Source organism: Carassius auratus, chromosome 14, assembly GCF_003368295.1.
Source record: "Carassius auratus strain Wakin chromosome 14, ASM336829v1, whole genome shotgun sequence".
Classification (NCBI taxonomy): Eukaryota; Metazoa; Chordata; class Actinopteri; order Cypriniformes; family Cyprinidae; genus Carassius; species Carassius auratus.
In genome coordinates this window covers 8,248,183-8,262,150 of record NC_039256.1, presented here as the reverse complement: position 1 = coordinate 8,262,150, position 13,968 = coordinate 8,248,183, and the positions used below count along the sequence as shown (strand labels likewise).

The 13,968-nt window shown below is 41.1% G+C and overlaps 2 protein-coding genes across 2 annotated transcripts in view; one reads left to right on the top strand and one right to left on the bottom strand.

The window, feature by feature from the left end:
- Positions 1–3,538, bottom strand: part of commd5 (COMM domain containing 5) — a 3,945-nt gene extending 407 nt beyond the window's left edge. Inside the window, exons 1-6 of the mRNA XM_026279742.1 lie at positions 3,377–3,538; positions 2,081–2,235; positions 1,667–1,695; positions 1,509–1,559; positions 1,336–1,431; positions 254–329 (exon numbers count right to left, since the gene is read on the bottom strand). Coding sequence (XP_026135527.1) covers positions 254–329; positions 1,336–1,431; positions 1,509–1,559; positions 1,667–1,695; positions 2,081–2,235; positions 3,377–3,485 — 516 coding nt within the window. The 5' untranslated portion in view covers positions 3,486–3,538. The remainder of the gene's footprint in view (positions 1–253; positions 330–1,335; positions 1,432–1,508; positions 1,560–1,666; positions 1,696–2,080; positions 2,236–3,376) is intronic.
- A 1,372-nt stretch (positions 3,539–4,910) lies between these two features.
- LOC113113514 (protein FAM199X) lies at positions 4,911–13,326 on the top strand. The gene is made up of 7 exons (XM_026279741.1): positions 4,911–5,061; positions 6,046–6,219; positions 7,374–7,593; positions 8,383–8,535; positions 8,635–8,796; positions 10,349–10,555; positions 11,892–13,326. Exons 2-7 carry the CDS (start codon positions 6,053–6,055, stop codon positions 12,066–12,068), a joined length of 1,086 nt encoding a protein of 361 aa, XP_026135526.1. The 5' UTR covers positions 4,911–5,061; positions 6,046–6,052; the 3' UTR covers positions 12,069–13,326.
- Positions 13,327–13,968: the final 642 nt, after the last annotated feature.

The window sequence follows — 13,968 nt, the reverse complement described above, 5'->3', positions numbered from 1 at the left end:
AGACAATGGATGGATTGCACAGTTTAGGCCAACACATTTACTTCTGCAAGGCACTAATAATCAGAAAATGATACAAAGCTTAAAGAAAATTAATGTTTTTTTTTTTTTTTCCCAGCAGCTTTTCAACGAAAAAAAAAAAAAAAAAACTGATAATGTATGGTGTTTTGATTCATTTGTAAATGTCAGATGATTTGCTTGTGTTAAATGTGATTACTCCATCCTCTGAAATCAGACAGAACTGAAGAAAGATTACCTCGAATCGATGCAAACGTCCGTCAGACAGCTTCATCTGCATCAGAATGGAGGGCTGCAGAGCTCGAGACAGCGAGCTAAACACACACCAACAGATACTGATCAGTCAAGTGATCTGTTCACATTTAATATAGACGACTACACAACTCAAACAAATAATAATCGTGCTAATGCTTAGAGCTGCTAGTGTTAGCTACAGCATGATTTAAGAGAAGCTTCAGTTTGTATTTGTGGAGAGATTAATCAGATGATGACACCATTAATACCATCTTTAATATGAGCTGGAGTATGAATTATTCACAGTATTCAGTCATTGTATTCATGTGTTTTACTCTAGTGTATTAATTAATAGAGATCACTTTATTCATGTAGCCTTCTTCCCTTTGAAAAGTGAAAGTCCTGACATATGCCAAGTGTGGTGACCCATACTCAGAATTGGTGCTCTGCATTTAACCCATCCATGTGCACACACACAGCAGTGAGAAGAGAACACACACACACACACACACACACACACACTTGTTTGTTTCTGTGTAAAGTGTGTTCATCCCATAGGTGTAATGGTTTTTATTCTGTACAAACTGTATATTCTATGGCCCTACACCAACCCTACACCTAACCCTAACCCTCACAGGAAACTTTCTGCATTTTTACTTTCTCAAAAAAACTCATTCTGTATGATTTATAAGTGTTTTGAAAAATGGGGACATGGGTTATGTGCTCATAAGTCACCCTCTCCTTGTAATACCTGTGTCATACCCATGTCATTATACAGAGTTGTGTCCTGATATGATACACACACACACACACACACACACACTTCAGTCATGAGTATTGATGGAGGAAGAGAGCACTGTTCACTCACTCCCCTTCACCTACGCACCGAGACTCGAACCTGAAACCTTCTGGTAACTAGTCCGGCTCTCTAACCATTAGGCCACATCTGCCCCCAGCTTTGCTCCATGTATTCGACTCTCCTCTCCTCCAGCTTACTCTTTATATGTCATGTCTCTGCATGTTTATTTGTACACAGAAGACCAGCGTGTGTCTATATAAAACCATCATCACTAGTATTACATGTACCTTGTGGAGATGGCAACATCAACTCTCCATTTAAAGTCCTGTATCTTTGCCAGAGTCGGGCCTCGGTGTGTGTCGGTGATGTGGATGGAGCTCTGTCTGGAGGAGCATTGAGAAATGAGCTGATATAGAGTTATGTAGAGTTATATAGAGTTGTTCTGAGAGAGCAGTCGTACCTGTTTCCAAACACAGCACTGGACACGTCTGTGATGAACTCCTCAGAAATCCTGGGGACACGCAGCACTCATAAACACAACACATCACTATACACACAGCTGTACACCGACTCATAAATCATTAGAATAGAGAAAACCCTTTATGAGACATCCCCTACCGAAGCGCTCGGAGATCCTCATTAAACACCTGGAACAGAGAGAACGCAGATGAGTTTAGAGGAAATATGTGTTCATGAGTCCGGCTTCACACACACACACACACAAACACACACACTCACACACACTCACACACACACACACACTCACTGTGTGACTCACAGCTATCACCAGAGAAGTCTTCAATTACAGCATTCAACATTTCTACACACCATTTTAGAAATTGAAAACTGAATTATTATGAAGTAAGCCAATAATTGAAACATAAATCTTAAATTTGATATACATTTTGAGAGCCAACGTGTATTTACTCTCAGCCACCAGATGACACAAAACCTCAGCTTTTCATGAACGAGTGCTCCCGTGATTAAACACATCTGAGTCAGCAGTCTGCTGTGAGACAGCTATGAGCTAACCTCTTGTTTTAGAGATGGCAGACACAGAGCTTCTTTGAGAAGTGTGTACAGTCCAGCCACGACGTGGTTAAAGCTTTCCTCCGAGACCAAGCCACTCTCCGAGATCAGTCTCAGAGACTCACGGCAGTCCAGACCATCCACAGCCTTCAGCACCGCTGCAACAGAGACAGAGAGACAGATCAGAACTCAACAGAGACCAGAGAGAGACATAAGAACTCAACAGAGACTGATCAGAACTCTACACAGACGGAGACAGAGAGATACCAGTCATAATCTAAAAAAAGAAAAACCACGCCTCCCGGTGGGAAGCAATCTAATACTCTCCATTGTCTTTGTATTGCAGGAAGCTGTCTTCTTGTCATTTCTGACTAAAATCTGCTGTGTGAGAGGTGTACAGTAACAGAAACTCAGTGGAGAGAGCTGGGTTGTTTTCCCTGGTGTGTGTGTGTGTGTGTGTGTGTGTGTGTGTGTGTGTGTGTGTGTGAGAGTGTGAGAGAGAGAGAGTGTGTGTGTGTGTGTGTCAATCAATCACCTTTATTTATATAGTGCTTTAAACAAAATACATTGCGCCAAAGCACTGAACAACATTCATTTGGAAAACAGTGTCTCAATAATGCAAAATGATAGTTAAAGGCAGTTCATCATTGATGTGTGTGTGTGTGTCGCTCTGTCTCTATCCCACACCAATGTTTTCATCGGTTAGAGACCTAAGATTTGATTAAAACACTGAATAAATAAAACAGGACAGAGAAAAATAATAATAAATATTAGTGAAATATACTACAAATGCAGTAAATATTGTATTTATGTGACATAGAATTGAATTGAATGTGATGACTGAATACAAGTATGGTATTACTGTAAGGATAATAACTGACAATCACTGATGTAATAATAATAATAACAATAAATAACCAGATGTTTTATGACATGCTTTGATTAAGATGATTAAGAACATTTATTAAATTATATGTCCACAGTCCATCCTTAAGATAATAAATACATTTAACTTCTGTAAAAGCTCCACCAATGTTCAATCATGTATTTATCTGTGATCATGAGAATAGTGAAAACGAGAATACATCTTCTGGTAAAATGCTGCATTTCCCTGGCTTCAACTTTAACAACAACAATAACAATAATAAACAAACTATATACATTTTTATGAATGTAAAAACCCACCCTAAAGCTTGTAAACATTACTTAAACCACTTCCCAGTGTTTAGGACAACAGTCGCGTGATGTGTGTGTGTGTGTGTGTGTGCGTGTGTGTGTGTGTGTGTGTGTGTGACTGACCGCTCAGCATCTGTGTGAAGGTGTCTCTGTCCAGAGTCCTCAGATGCTTCTGCAGCTGCTGCACTTCAGCTGGAGCTCTTCCTCCGAACAAACTCACCGAGTCCGCCATCTTCCGCTGATCTTCGTCTCCTCCTCCTCTTCCTCATCAGCTGACGCCAGCGCTCTTCTTCTGCGCTGTTCTCCCGCGCGGGATCAGTCTCGGGCGCGCGCGCCACCTGCTGGCTCTACACATTACTGGCCTTTATGATCATGTAGCAGGGCTTTCGATCAGATCTAAAAATGTTGAAATCTCGAGACTTGCGTCGACAGATAGACAGATAGACATGTATACATGATTAATCTGACACTTTGAGTTCTAATCTCTGGAGAAGTTCATATAAGTTACCTTGATCAGTCTGTAAATACAGACAGGCTCTTTCTCTCACAGACAGGGTTAAGAGTTCTGAGAGTGAGGTGGGTCAGCTTCACTCAGATATGACTAAATTCACTTTACTAAACAGACTTTGTTTAAGGAGAATACATGCCGTGGTGTAGTTTCGGTGATATGAATGTTAGCAGGGTTTCCTGTGAAACATTAAGATCTCTGTTAACTTGTTTGAGTGTTGTTAGAACACAAGTAGCTAAACACGTAGTGTGTGACTCACACAACCGCACCCGAAAACAACATATCAATATAAATACATCGTTTCTTAGTAGATGACTTCTAACAAAACTATGTTTGATCAACAAATTATACTCTTTGAGTCAAAGAAACATTTGTAGTATGAACACGTTTTTAATTTAATCGAATCATATCTGTTTCAGTTAAAATGAACAATTAGCACATGAGCATTCTAAATGTAACTTGTTTAGCGATTAAATTATATATATATATATATATATATATAAAGACACATATATTACTTGTCATACATGTGTGTGTAAAAATATAATTTTCAAGGAAAGAGTAGAAGAAGAAATAACTGATTAAATAAACGTAAATTGGGAGAATTGAATCTTTCGAAGCTTCGAATCAATTGAATCAATTGCTCTCCAGAATGATTCGGTGTTGTGAAGCGCTCGAGTCACTACACGCTGGTGACCCCTGCTGGCCAAACTGTGTAGATGCAACACAAACTCTGCACCCCCCATAAAAAATAAAATAAACTATACATTAAACCAATTAAAATAATAACGTGTCTGTATAATACATGATTCTGGTGGAATGACCTCCCAATCTCAATTCGAACAGCTGAGTCTTTAGTCATTTAAAAAAAAAAAAAACATTTAAAGACCAGCACTCAACCAACTAATACTAGCACTTACTTTTTCTTTTCTTGTCTATCATATATATATATATATATATATATATATATATATATATATATATATATATATATATATATATAAAACCCTGGCTATGCGTTCTGTACTAGACTAACTGAGACTTGTCATGGCACTTAGCACTTGTATACTATTGTATATATATATCGTGTAATTTTCAGGGCTTGTTTTGTTTGTTTTATGGACAGCTTGTATAAACAGTGGAGTCACGCGCGGCGGGCGCAGATTTGCGCACAGGACGCGACGCGCCACTAAACCACAGAAGAAGATCAGCTGCTGGGTCGTGACGTCAGCAGCAGAAGAGGATTGAGAGCGGATGTTTGCGCTGCTCTTCATAAACCTTTAAAACAGACCAGACACAGGTAAGAGTGACAAATAGACACGAATACGATCCTTCAGCGGTGTTTGTGATGCTCAGAGATCAGTGTTTGTGTCGCTCAGAGAGCCGTTAGCAGCGGGTTTTAGTGTGAGCTTACGGAGGAGGCTAAGCGATGCTAACTTTAGCTCAGAGTAGCTAAAATAATGAACAAACAAGACATACAGGTAACGTTACTCTTTATATGCAGGCTAAATAAGCGACAGACGTTATTAATTCTTCAACAGAGAAGCTAGTGATGAGCTTTAGATCTAAAGAGAGAAAGAGAGAGAGAGAGGGAGAGGGGCCTGCTGGAGTCTGTTTACATGCGGCCCTCATCATCACTGTTACACAACACCATTGAGATTTATACAATACTGAATAAATCATCTCTCCATTGATGTGTGGTTTGTTAGGAGGACAATATTTGTCTGAGGTGCAAGTATTTGAAAATCTGGAATCTGAGGCAGCCAAAAAAAAATGTAAATACTAAGAAAATCTTAGTTAAGTTGTTCAAATGAAGTTCTTAGCAATGCATATTACTACCGTAATCAAATTAAGTTTTGATATTTACGGTAGGGAATTTACTAAATATCCTCATGGAACACGATCTTTACTTAATATCTGTGATGTAAATGTATTAAATATCAGCAGCTCAGTGGGATATGTTATCAGTATTCCAGTTGTTGCATCTTTAACAGTGTGTTTGGATACGCTCCTGATGTGAACAGAGATAAATCATGTTTGCTGTTATTTAATGTCTTTTTGTTTAATGGCAAAAATCTTTGAAGTTTAAAATTAATGAAGCATTTGTCATCAGAAACACAAGTCTGATCTAATGATACTTTTGTTTAAACGACAGGCTGATTTCAGGCTTCACTAGCCACTTTAGATGCCCTGAGTTTGCATCCCGTGTGTCATGTTTAGTGGAGCGAGAGGAAGGTTTGTATGCTCTGGACGCTCTTCTGATGCGCTGTCTGTTGTGCTGCAGCTTCCTGATGTCTGAGGACGTCTACGAGAAGTTCCTGGCTCCAGAAGAGCCGTTTCCACTGCTGTCTCAGAGAGGGATCTCCAGTGAGGATGCCACGCTGGACGCCAGTGACTTCAGCTTTCAGCTGTCCTCGTGTCACCGGACTGACCCTCTCCACCGCTTCCACAGCAGCAGGTCAGTGACCTCATGAACCTCACGGCTGCTGGCACCACCAGACACACAGAACATCTTCAAATCCTACAGCAGAGATGACTGAGCTGCACTGTTTGAGTCAGAGAACACACCGTAAACTCACAGAGACAAACTCATTTAAAGTTTTCTGAAGGATTCAAAGAAAAATCACTGATGCTGAGAAAAACAAACACACTTCAGAAAGAAACAAGTGTTAACCACTGTTTTAATTTAACCTTTCATCGTAAAGTATTCAAGTAAGACACGCAAATAGTAAAATGTACAATGTAAGTGTGTTCAGTAAACTTGATTATTAAAACTACCAAAGCAGTTGAATCAAGCAGCGAGGGATTCTCTCTTTTCTTTTATTGTTTGGGTAACATTGAGACAGACGGCCTGTATATTAACACATACTCTAGGCTTAAAGTTCTCCAGCTCTGTGCCGAATATCCGGCGTGCAGCGTTTGGCTGCAGAAAGAAATTAGTCCTACATTAAAACCGAGACTCGAGCACCGTCCCATCTGCACAACTCCCTCCACGAGAGAAGGCTGCAGCTGCTCGGTGACCCCCCCCGTGCACCTCGCCCCACACGACGCCCTTCACACCGGACACAGCAAGCACTGGGACCACGCCACGGTTCCCTCTACAGCCAACATGGCGTCACACTTCATCTTTGTACACTGAGGCGGGACCTGGAACAGTTCTTTCATCCTCCACTGAGCTATATTAATGCTAACAATAGTTGCGTTCCCTAATGCTAGTATCTCCTGTCACTGTTCAGAGATTAACGGCGGTCGCACACCAGACGAGAAGCGTTGTTGCGCCACCTGTAGGACAACTCGAGGTATCGCACACCAGACGAGAAGCGTCCATTACACATTATTCACTAAAAGACATCTAGCGGTCGGTAGACAAACTCAAAACGAAACATCTACCATGAATCATGTATGATTTTATTATTTATTTATTTTTTAAATATCTATATTCAGTTTTTGAGAATCAATACAGTATCACCAAAGAAAATATTTCGATACTCACATGTATCAATATTTTCTAACACCCTGAATGCACATTCCAACTCATTCTGCCGGCACTCACATATGAAGCATGCATGCGGTGAGCTGAGTATCTGTGTGTGTGTGTGTGTGTGTGTGCAGGTGGCACCTGACCTCCTGTGGCACCAGCGTGGCCAGCTCAGACTGCAGCGAGGAGCTCTTCTCCTCCGTGTCTGTGGGTGATCAGGACGACTGCTACTCTCTGCTGGACGAGCAGGAGCTGGCCTCCTTTGAGCTGTTCCCCGAGGGCAGCGTGTGCAGCGACGTGTCCTCCTCCATCAGCACGTACTGGGACTGGTCAGACTCAGAGTTTGAGTGGCAGGTGAGTCGGCACTGCAGCTGTGTGATGGACTAGAATTACCGTTTCACATTTCAGTTATCACTAAAAAAAGATTCCAACAACTGAAGATAAATAAATAATGTCCAGCATAAAGCAGAGTTTTACAGGAGATAGATCATCTGATATAATATCATAATTGTTGTGCGAACAATGTGCGATTTGGCATTTATAACCTTTCGAAACTCCTCCAGAGCACACTCTTCACTCCATGTAGTACCGAATACAGTAGTGTTTTAATCACGGCGTGGAGGTTACAGGAAACAGCTGTAGTTCTGCTGCTCCACCAGCGCCCCCTGCTGTCAGAGAGAGGACTTACAGAGCCACATTCTCATCCGTTTCTGTCTGGACTGAAAACAGACCTGATTTGTGTGTCCTGCTGTGAATTTATGACCAGTTGATGGAAAACAAGTTTATCTGAATAGTTTAAGTTATCTAGAATCATTCAAAGAGCAGAGAAAATGCTTATAATCGTTTATTAACCAATAACCATTTTAACCTGTGCGATGTTTATTTACTATTTTACGAAACCTTATCATAGCTTTATTTGAACATTTTGTACATTATTATATAATCTGTTGTCAGTCATGTTGTCATTTAAAATCCAGACATCATTGCTGATGTTATTGTTTTAGTCATTTTACTCGTTGTTTGTTGAGTTTAAAGATAAAACCTGGTGAAATGCGCACCGTGTCTGTATGTGTTGAACACCTCCGCACTCTAGCGATACATTGATCAGACTGATGTTTGAGTACGGTCACGTGTCTGTTGCAGTTACCCGGCAGTGATCTAGCCAGCGGCAGCGATGTGCTCTCCGACATCATTCCCAGCGTGCCCAGCTCCCCCTGCCTCGCGTCCAAACGGAGAAACAAACCGCACCGGAACCTGGACGAGCTTCCCTGGAGCGCCATGAGCAACGACGAGCAGGTCTCAGACACTAGCAGCGCTGCACACCGAGATCTACGAGGAGCTGTGGGTCATTAGACTGCAGTCAGGTGTGAGCTCACTTTGGTTTGTGTTTTTCAGGTGGAATATATTGAGTATTTGAGTCGAAAGGTGAGCACAGAGATGGGACTTCGGGAGCAGCTTGACATCATTAAAATAATCGACCCGAGTGCTCAGATTCTGCCGACAGACAGCGAGTTCATCATCGAGCTGAACTGCCTCACCGATGAGAAGCTCAAGCAGGTGATTGATCACACACACCAGAAACCGCTTCCACAAAACATTATAACTCCACGAAGAGTTCTCCTAAATAGCAGGAAAAGTTTTAGCTAAGAGTTTAAGGAATAGAGAGAAGTCTTCAGCTCAGAGTAAGGGGGCGGGGTCGAGCTCGTTGATATGGATGATGTCAGCATGCTTATTAACTAAACACACAGTGATTGGCTGATAGTCTCTCTGAGATTTATTCATAGAAATATTGTAGAGCGCAATATTATGTTGCCATATTACATTTTTTTTTAATAAAAATGTTAATTGCCACATTCAAATAAAGATGTATAATGCAGGCTTAGTGTGACTAATTAAAGAAGTGGGCTATATATTCAGCTAATTGTCAGCCTCTTATATGTATGCTTCTCATAACAATTGCATTAGGGCTGTCCTCGACTGAAGATTTCTCTGGTCAGCTAGAAGTCATTCATTTTAAGCATTACTTTTATTAATAAACCATATAAATCATAATAATGAGCCTTTAATTGCCTACATAACCTAATAAGTGCTCAAGTTACGCTAGTGCTCTCTGTGTAAGAGGTGAAGTCTCTTCAGCACGTGTGTGCAGGTTTCACACGGATTACATGACGTGAGAATATTTGATTTCTGTCTGAATTGCTTCATTTAAGTTTCACTCTCTATAGATATGTTTCTCATGTCTGTAATAAGGCAAGCATCCAGGGAGTTTCAAAGTGCAATCAAGTTCAAAGAGTCCAAGACAGCAGAAAGCATCATGTTTGCTTTATTTGATAAAAGCGCAACATCTTGTGGCTATTCTGACTGCACATGAATAAACATAGTTGTTACAGATACAAAAGATGCATTGCTTTTATCTGACCAAAAATGCCAAAGTATTTTGAGAGTAAATGATCTCAGCGGCGCCTCCATCTGTTTGCAGTGGCCCGAGCGCACCACTGTTCAGCTTCACACTCCGCACAGTTCTCTCTACGCTAACATTAGATTGAGCTGCCATGTACTACACACATCTCTCCCATGATGAGCCTTATCTGAGCGCATGTCCTGCTCAGTGTACTGTATTACCACACAGACCGCCGTCAGTGACTTGTCCATCTCAGAGTGATTTCACCACTTCATGTGAATTGATTTTTTCTGCGACTAAAGCTGAGTTCAGACTGCAAGATTTTAGCCCAGTTTTTGGCTCGACGACAGGAAATCACCAACAAATGGCCAAACTCACAGGCAAATCAGTGCTCGTTCAGGCGAGTGACAATCATGCAGTGTGAATGAGCAAAGACAAAATTTTAGGATGGTTTGTGGTTTGGTCTTCGTGACTCAGGACTCCTCTTCACTTTCCTAACCTTTCACAGATTCAGGAGCTAGATTTAGTGTTAAAACACTTTCTGAAATTTCCTGATTAACAGCGCTCTGTTTGTAATGTAAAATCTAAACCTATTGTAAAAGAGCTGTGTTCACACACTGAGTCTCTGAGATGGCTCTGAACACTGAGGATCACGGGTAGTGGTCCGGGTCTGTGCTGACTCTGTGAAGCGGTGTGTGTCTGCTGCAGGTGCGGAGCTACATCCGAGAGCACGGTCCGCGGCAGCAGCGCAGTGTGAAGAGGAGTCTGGCCAGCAGTGTGAGCGCTCACAGCAGCAGTAACGCCAGCATCACCAGCAGCATCAGCAGCAGCAGCACCTCCACCACCTCCAGCATCAGCAGAGCTCACAGCGACGGGAACCTGGCCTCCGCCGCAGAGAGGATACGGGACTCCAAGGTGCTCACACACACACACACACACACACACACACACACACATACACACATACACACACGCGCGCGCGCACACACACACACACACTCACACACACACACACACACACAGCGCAGCACAATTCAATTCAAGTTTATTTGTATAGCGCTTTTTACAATACAAATTATTACAAAGCAACTTAAAAAAATTTAAGAAAATTATGTTTCTACAATATTTAGTAGTAGCTTATAAGTGGTGACTGTCAGTTTGTGCGCATATGACAGGATTTGTAGAAAAGTTAAAGCTGCAGTCGGTAACTTCTGACGCTCTAGCGGTTAATAAACAGAACTGCTTGCGTCTTGCGGAAGAACATCGTAGCCGGAACTACTTCTCTCTGTTTATGTCTATGAAGAATCACAAAGGTACTGGGTTACTCCGCCGCGGTATCCCCGAAGCAATCTAAAATAGTCCGAATATAAACACTTATTATAGGTGCACCCTAGTGATTCAGGACAAGCTAAAAACACGGTTTGGAAAATGGATTCATGGTGTACTCGCTTATTATATGCATTTTTCTACATTTTGAACACAAACAAAGTTACGGACCGCAGCTCTGATTGGTTGTTTCTTACCGGGAGCGATGGAGTTTCTGCAAATGGCAATAGGACACTGGGAGGAGCCAGAGGAGCTTGATTTATACACAGATTATCTGTCTCATATTCTACTGTCAGGACATAATGACAGGTTTAACAAATATGTAAAAAATATATATTTAAAAAATTTACCTACAGCAGCTTTAAATCAAGATGTAGTCAGCTAGACGATGAACAATATTAATAATTTAATAATTAATAATAATTATATGATTCAGTCACACATTTAGCAATAATTGTTAGTTCTGTTGTTGATTCAGGGTCAGCATCATCTGAGATCCTCTGAGGGTCAGCATCATCTCTTCTCAGGTGTTCTGGATCCAGACTGGAGCTTGTGTAAATCCTAGTTACCACGGGATGAAGATCCAGCAGAAACAGAGAAACACATAGAGACATCATTAGCATAGCTGCTGATCCAACAGAGTTAAATGAATTAGTGTAACCCAAGCTAATGAATAAGAATGCACATTTGATCAGATGACACTTCTGGTTCAGAGCTGATACTGACACACAGAACTGAGTTCACACCGCTGTCCTGTCTGAATGTTTACTGGTGTGTAGCTTCAGTGACTGCTTCACTAGGGACTGCATTAACTGTTCAGATCGAGGCCATACTCCATATTCCTCAAGACCAGTGCTTAAGTGACTGCTGATGAAGTTCAGGTTTAACTCTTTTTGAGAGTGTTTGTTGTGCTGGTGTCTTGCAGAAGCGCTCCAAGCAGAGGAAGCTGCAGCAGAAGGCCCTGCGCAAGCGTCAGCTGAAGGAGCAGAGACAGGCTCGTAAGGAGAGACTGAGCGGTCTGTTCCTGAACGAGGAGGTGCTGTCTCTCAGAGTCCCAGAAGAGGAGGAGGACCACTGCGACGACCTGGACGTGCTGATGTGACCCCAGTGACCCTTCAGTGTTCCTTCTACGCCTCCTCCTCATCATCATCCTCATCACACACAGCAGCGGTGCAGTCTCAGAGCACCTAGCGTCAACGCTAACATCTGTCTGCTGCGGCCTCACACACACGCTTCAGAAATACAGTCAAACCAGACACTGTTCAGACACCTTTAACACGTCTCACTTTATATCACGCTCATAAAATATGAGAAGATCATGATAAGATCAGATAACTTTGAGATAAAGCTATGTAACAAAACATGCTCAGGTCAAAGAGTCAGAACATATTTTTGGGCTTAAAATCTTTGTTTTACTATCCTCACTTACATTAATGAACAGTGTAAAAAAATAAAATGATAATAATTATATCTGGTGTCTGAATAAGTTTGGTTGAACTGTATATGTCAGAGATAAATGATTAAGTACATAACACTAATTGTATGTGATAGAAAGTTTAAAACACACTTGTAGAATTGTGTTCTGCTCTGAGCCAGAAGACAGCGTTCTGTGCCCGCGCATCTGAATCGAGGAGAGCTCGGACACGTTCTTCAGTAGCAGTGAAAGAACAGAGAGGTGTTTGTGTTTCATCACGGTCTCCACTGAGCATCTGTTCATTACCTGTTCATCAGTTCTTGTGTAATGATGAACTCAGGCATAGAGGGAACACTGACCGCTCAAGACATCGCTCGCTCGCTCTCTGCTTCTGTTGGAAATCTCATCAAATCATGCTTTTGACATTACAATTCACATCAAAATCAGAGAAAGGAATATTTCATAACTTTGTGATTATATTTATATAATCTGTGTTGTAGAGTGGAAGTGAGGGACTTTGTTTTAGTGTAAAAACTACACTCATTCATTATCTAACATGTTTTGTTTGGGCCAGAATGTGTTTGCTTACAGCATTTGTTTTTGTTAACCTCGCTTATGTGTTATTTAAGCTTTCTTTATAAATGCAAGCTTTGTTTTATTGCAGATGTACTATTTGAACAATGATTTTCCCAAAAATGTTGCAAAATGTCTAAAAAACATATATCTATTGGTTTCACCATTTGTAAAACAACAGACATTTCGAGTCAGGCATAAATGTAAGTTAGTATGACTTAACCGCTTTAGTGAAATGTCTGCATATTCTTAATTCTAACTGAATAAAATCAAAGTATGACGTGGATGAGATGTGAAATATGTTGAACATCAAAATGCTTTTGTGTCTTAATAATATACTGTCTTGACATTAAATATTTTGAAGCATTTAAAACAATTATTTCAGTTTCTTTTGGGTGATCTATTAACTACTGGTTAATAATACAGGACTGCTTGTCTTTGCACATCTCTCTCTGAATGTGATCAAAACTAAAGAGCTGATTGTGGACTTCAGGAGGAGACAGCAGATCTTATGATCAGCGGGACACCTGTGGAGAGGGTGAGCAGCTTCAAGTACCTTGGTGTAAACATCTCTGAGGACCTGACTTACACTTCTCACATTCTAACACAGGTTAATAAAGCCAGACAAAGACTGTACCATCTGCGACAGCTGAGGAAATTCAGGGTCTCACCAGCAATCCTGAAAACTTTCTATTCTGGGGCTATAGAAAGTGTATTGACTCAGTGCATCTCAGTGTGGTATGGGAACAGCTCCAGTCAAGAATGCAAAGCCCTGCAGAGAGTTGTGCGCTTAGCTGAGCGCATTTCAGGGTCTGCTTTATAGATTCATATTTAACAATGGCAACAATCAATCTCCCGATGAAAAGTGATTTTTCTTATAGAGTTTGAGAACATGACGTCAGCAACGAAATGCATTCTGGGACTTTAGGACACGGACGCTGCTGTATGTATTGTATTGGATTGATAATAGACTTTTGTTTGCTCTCTACAGCTAAAAAATAAGTTACAATGGTAA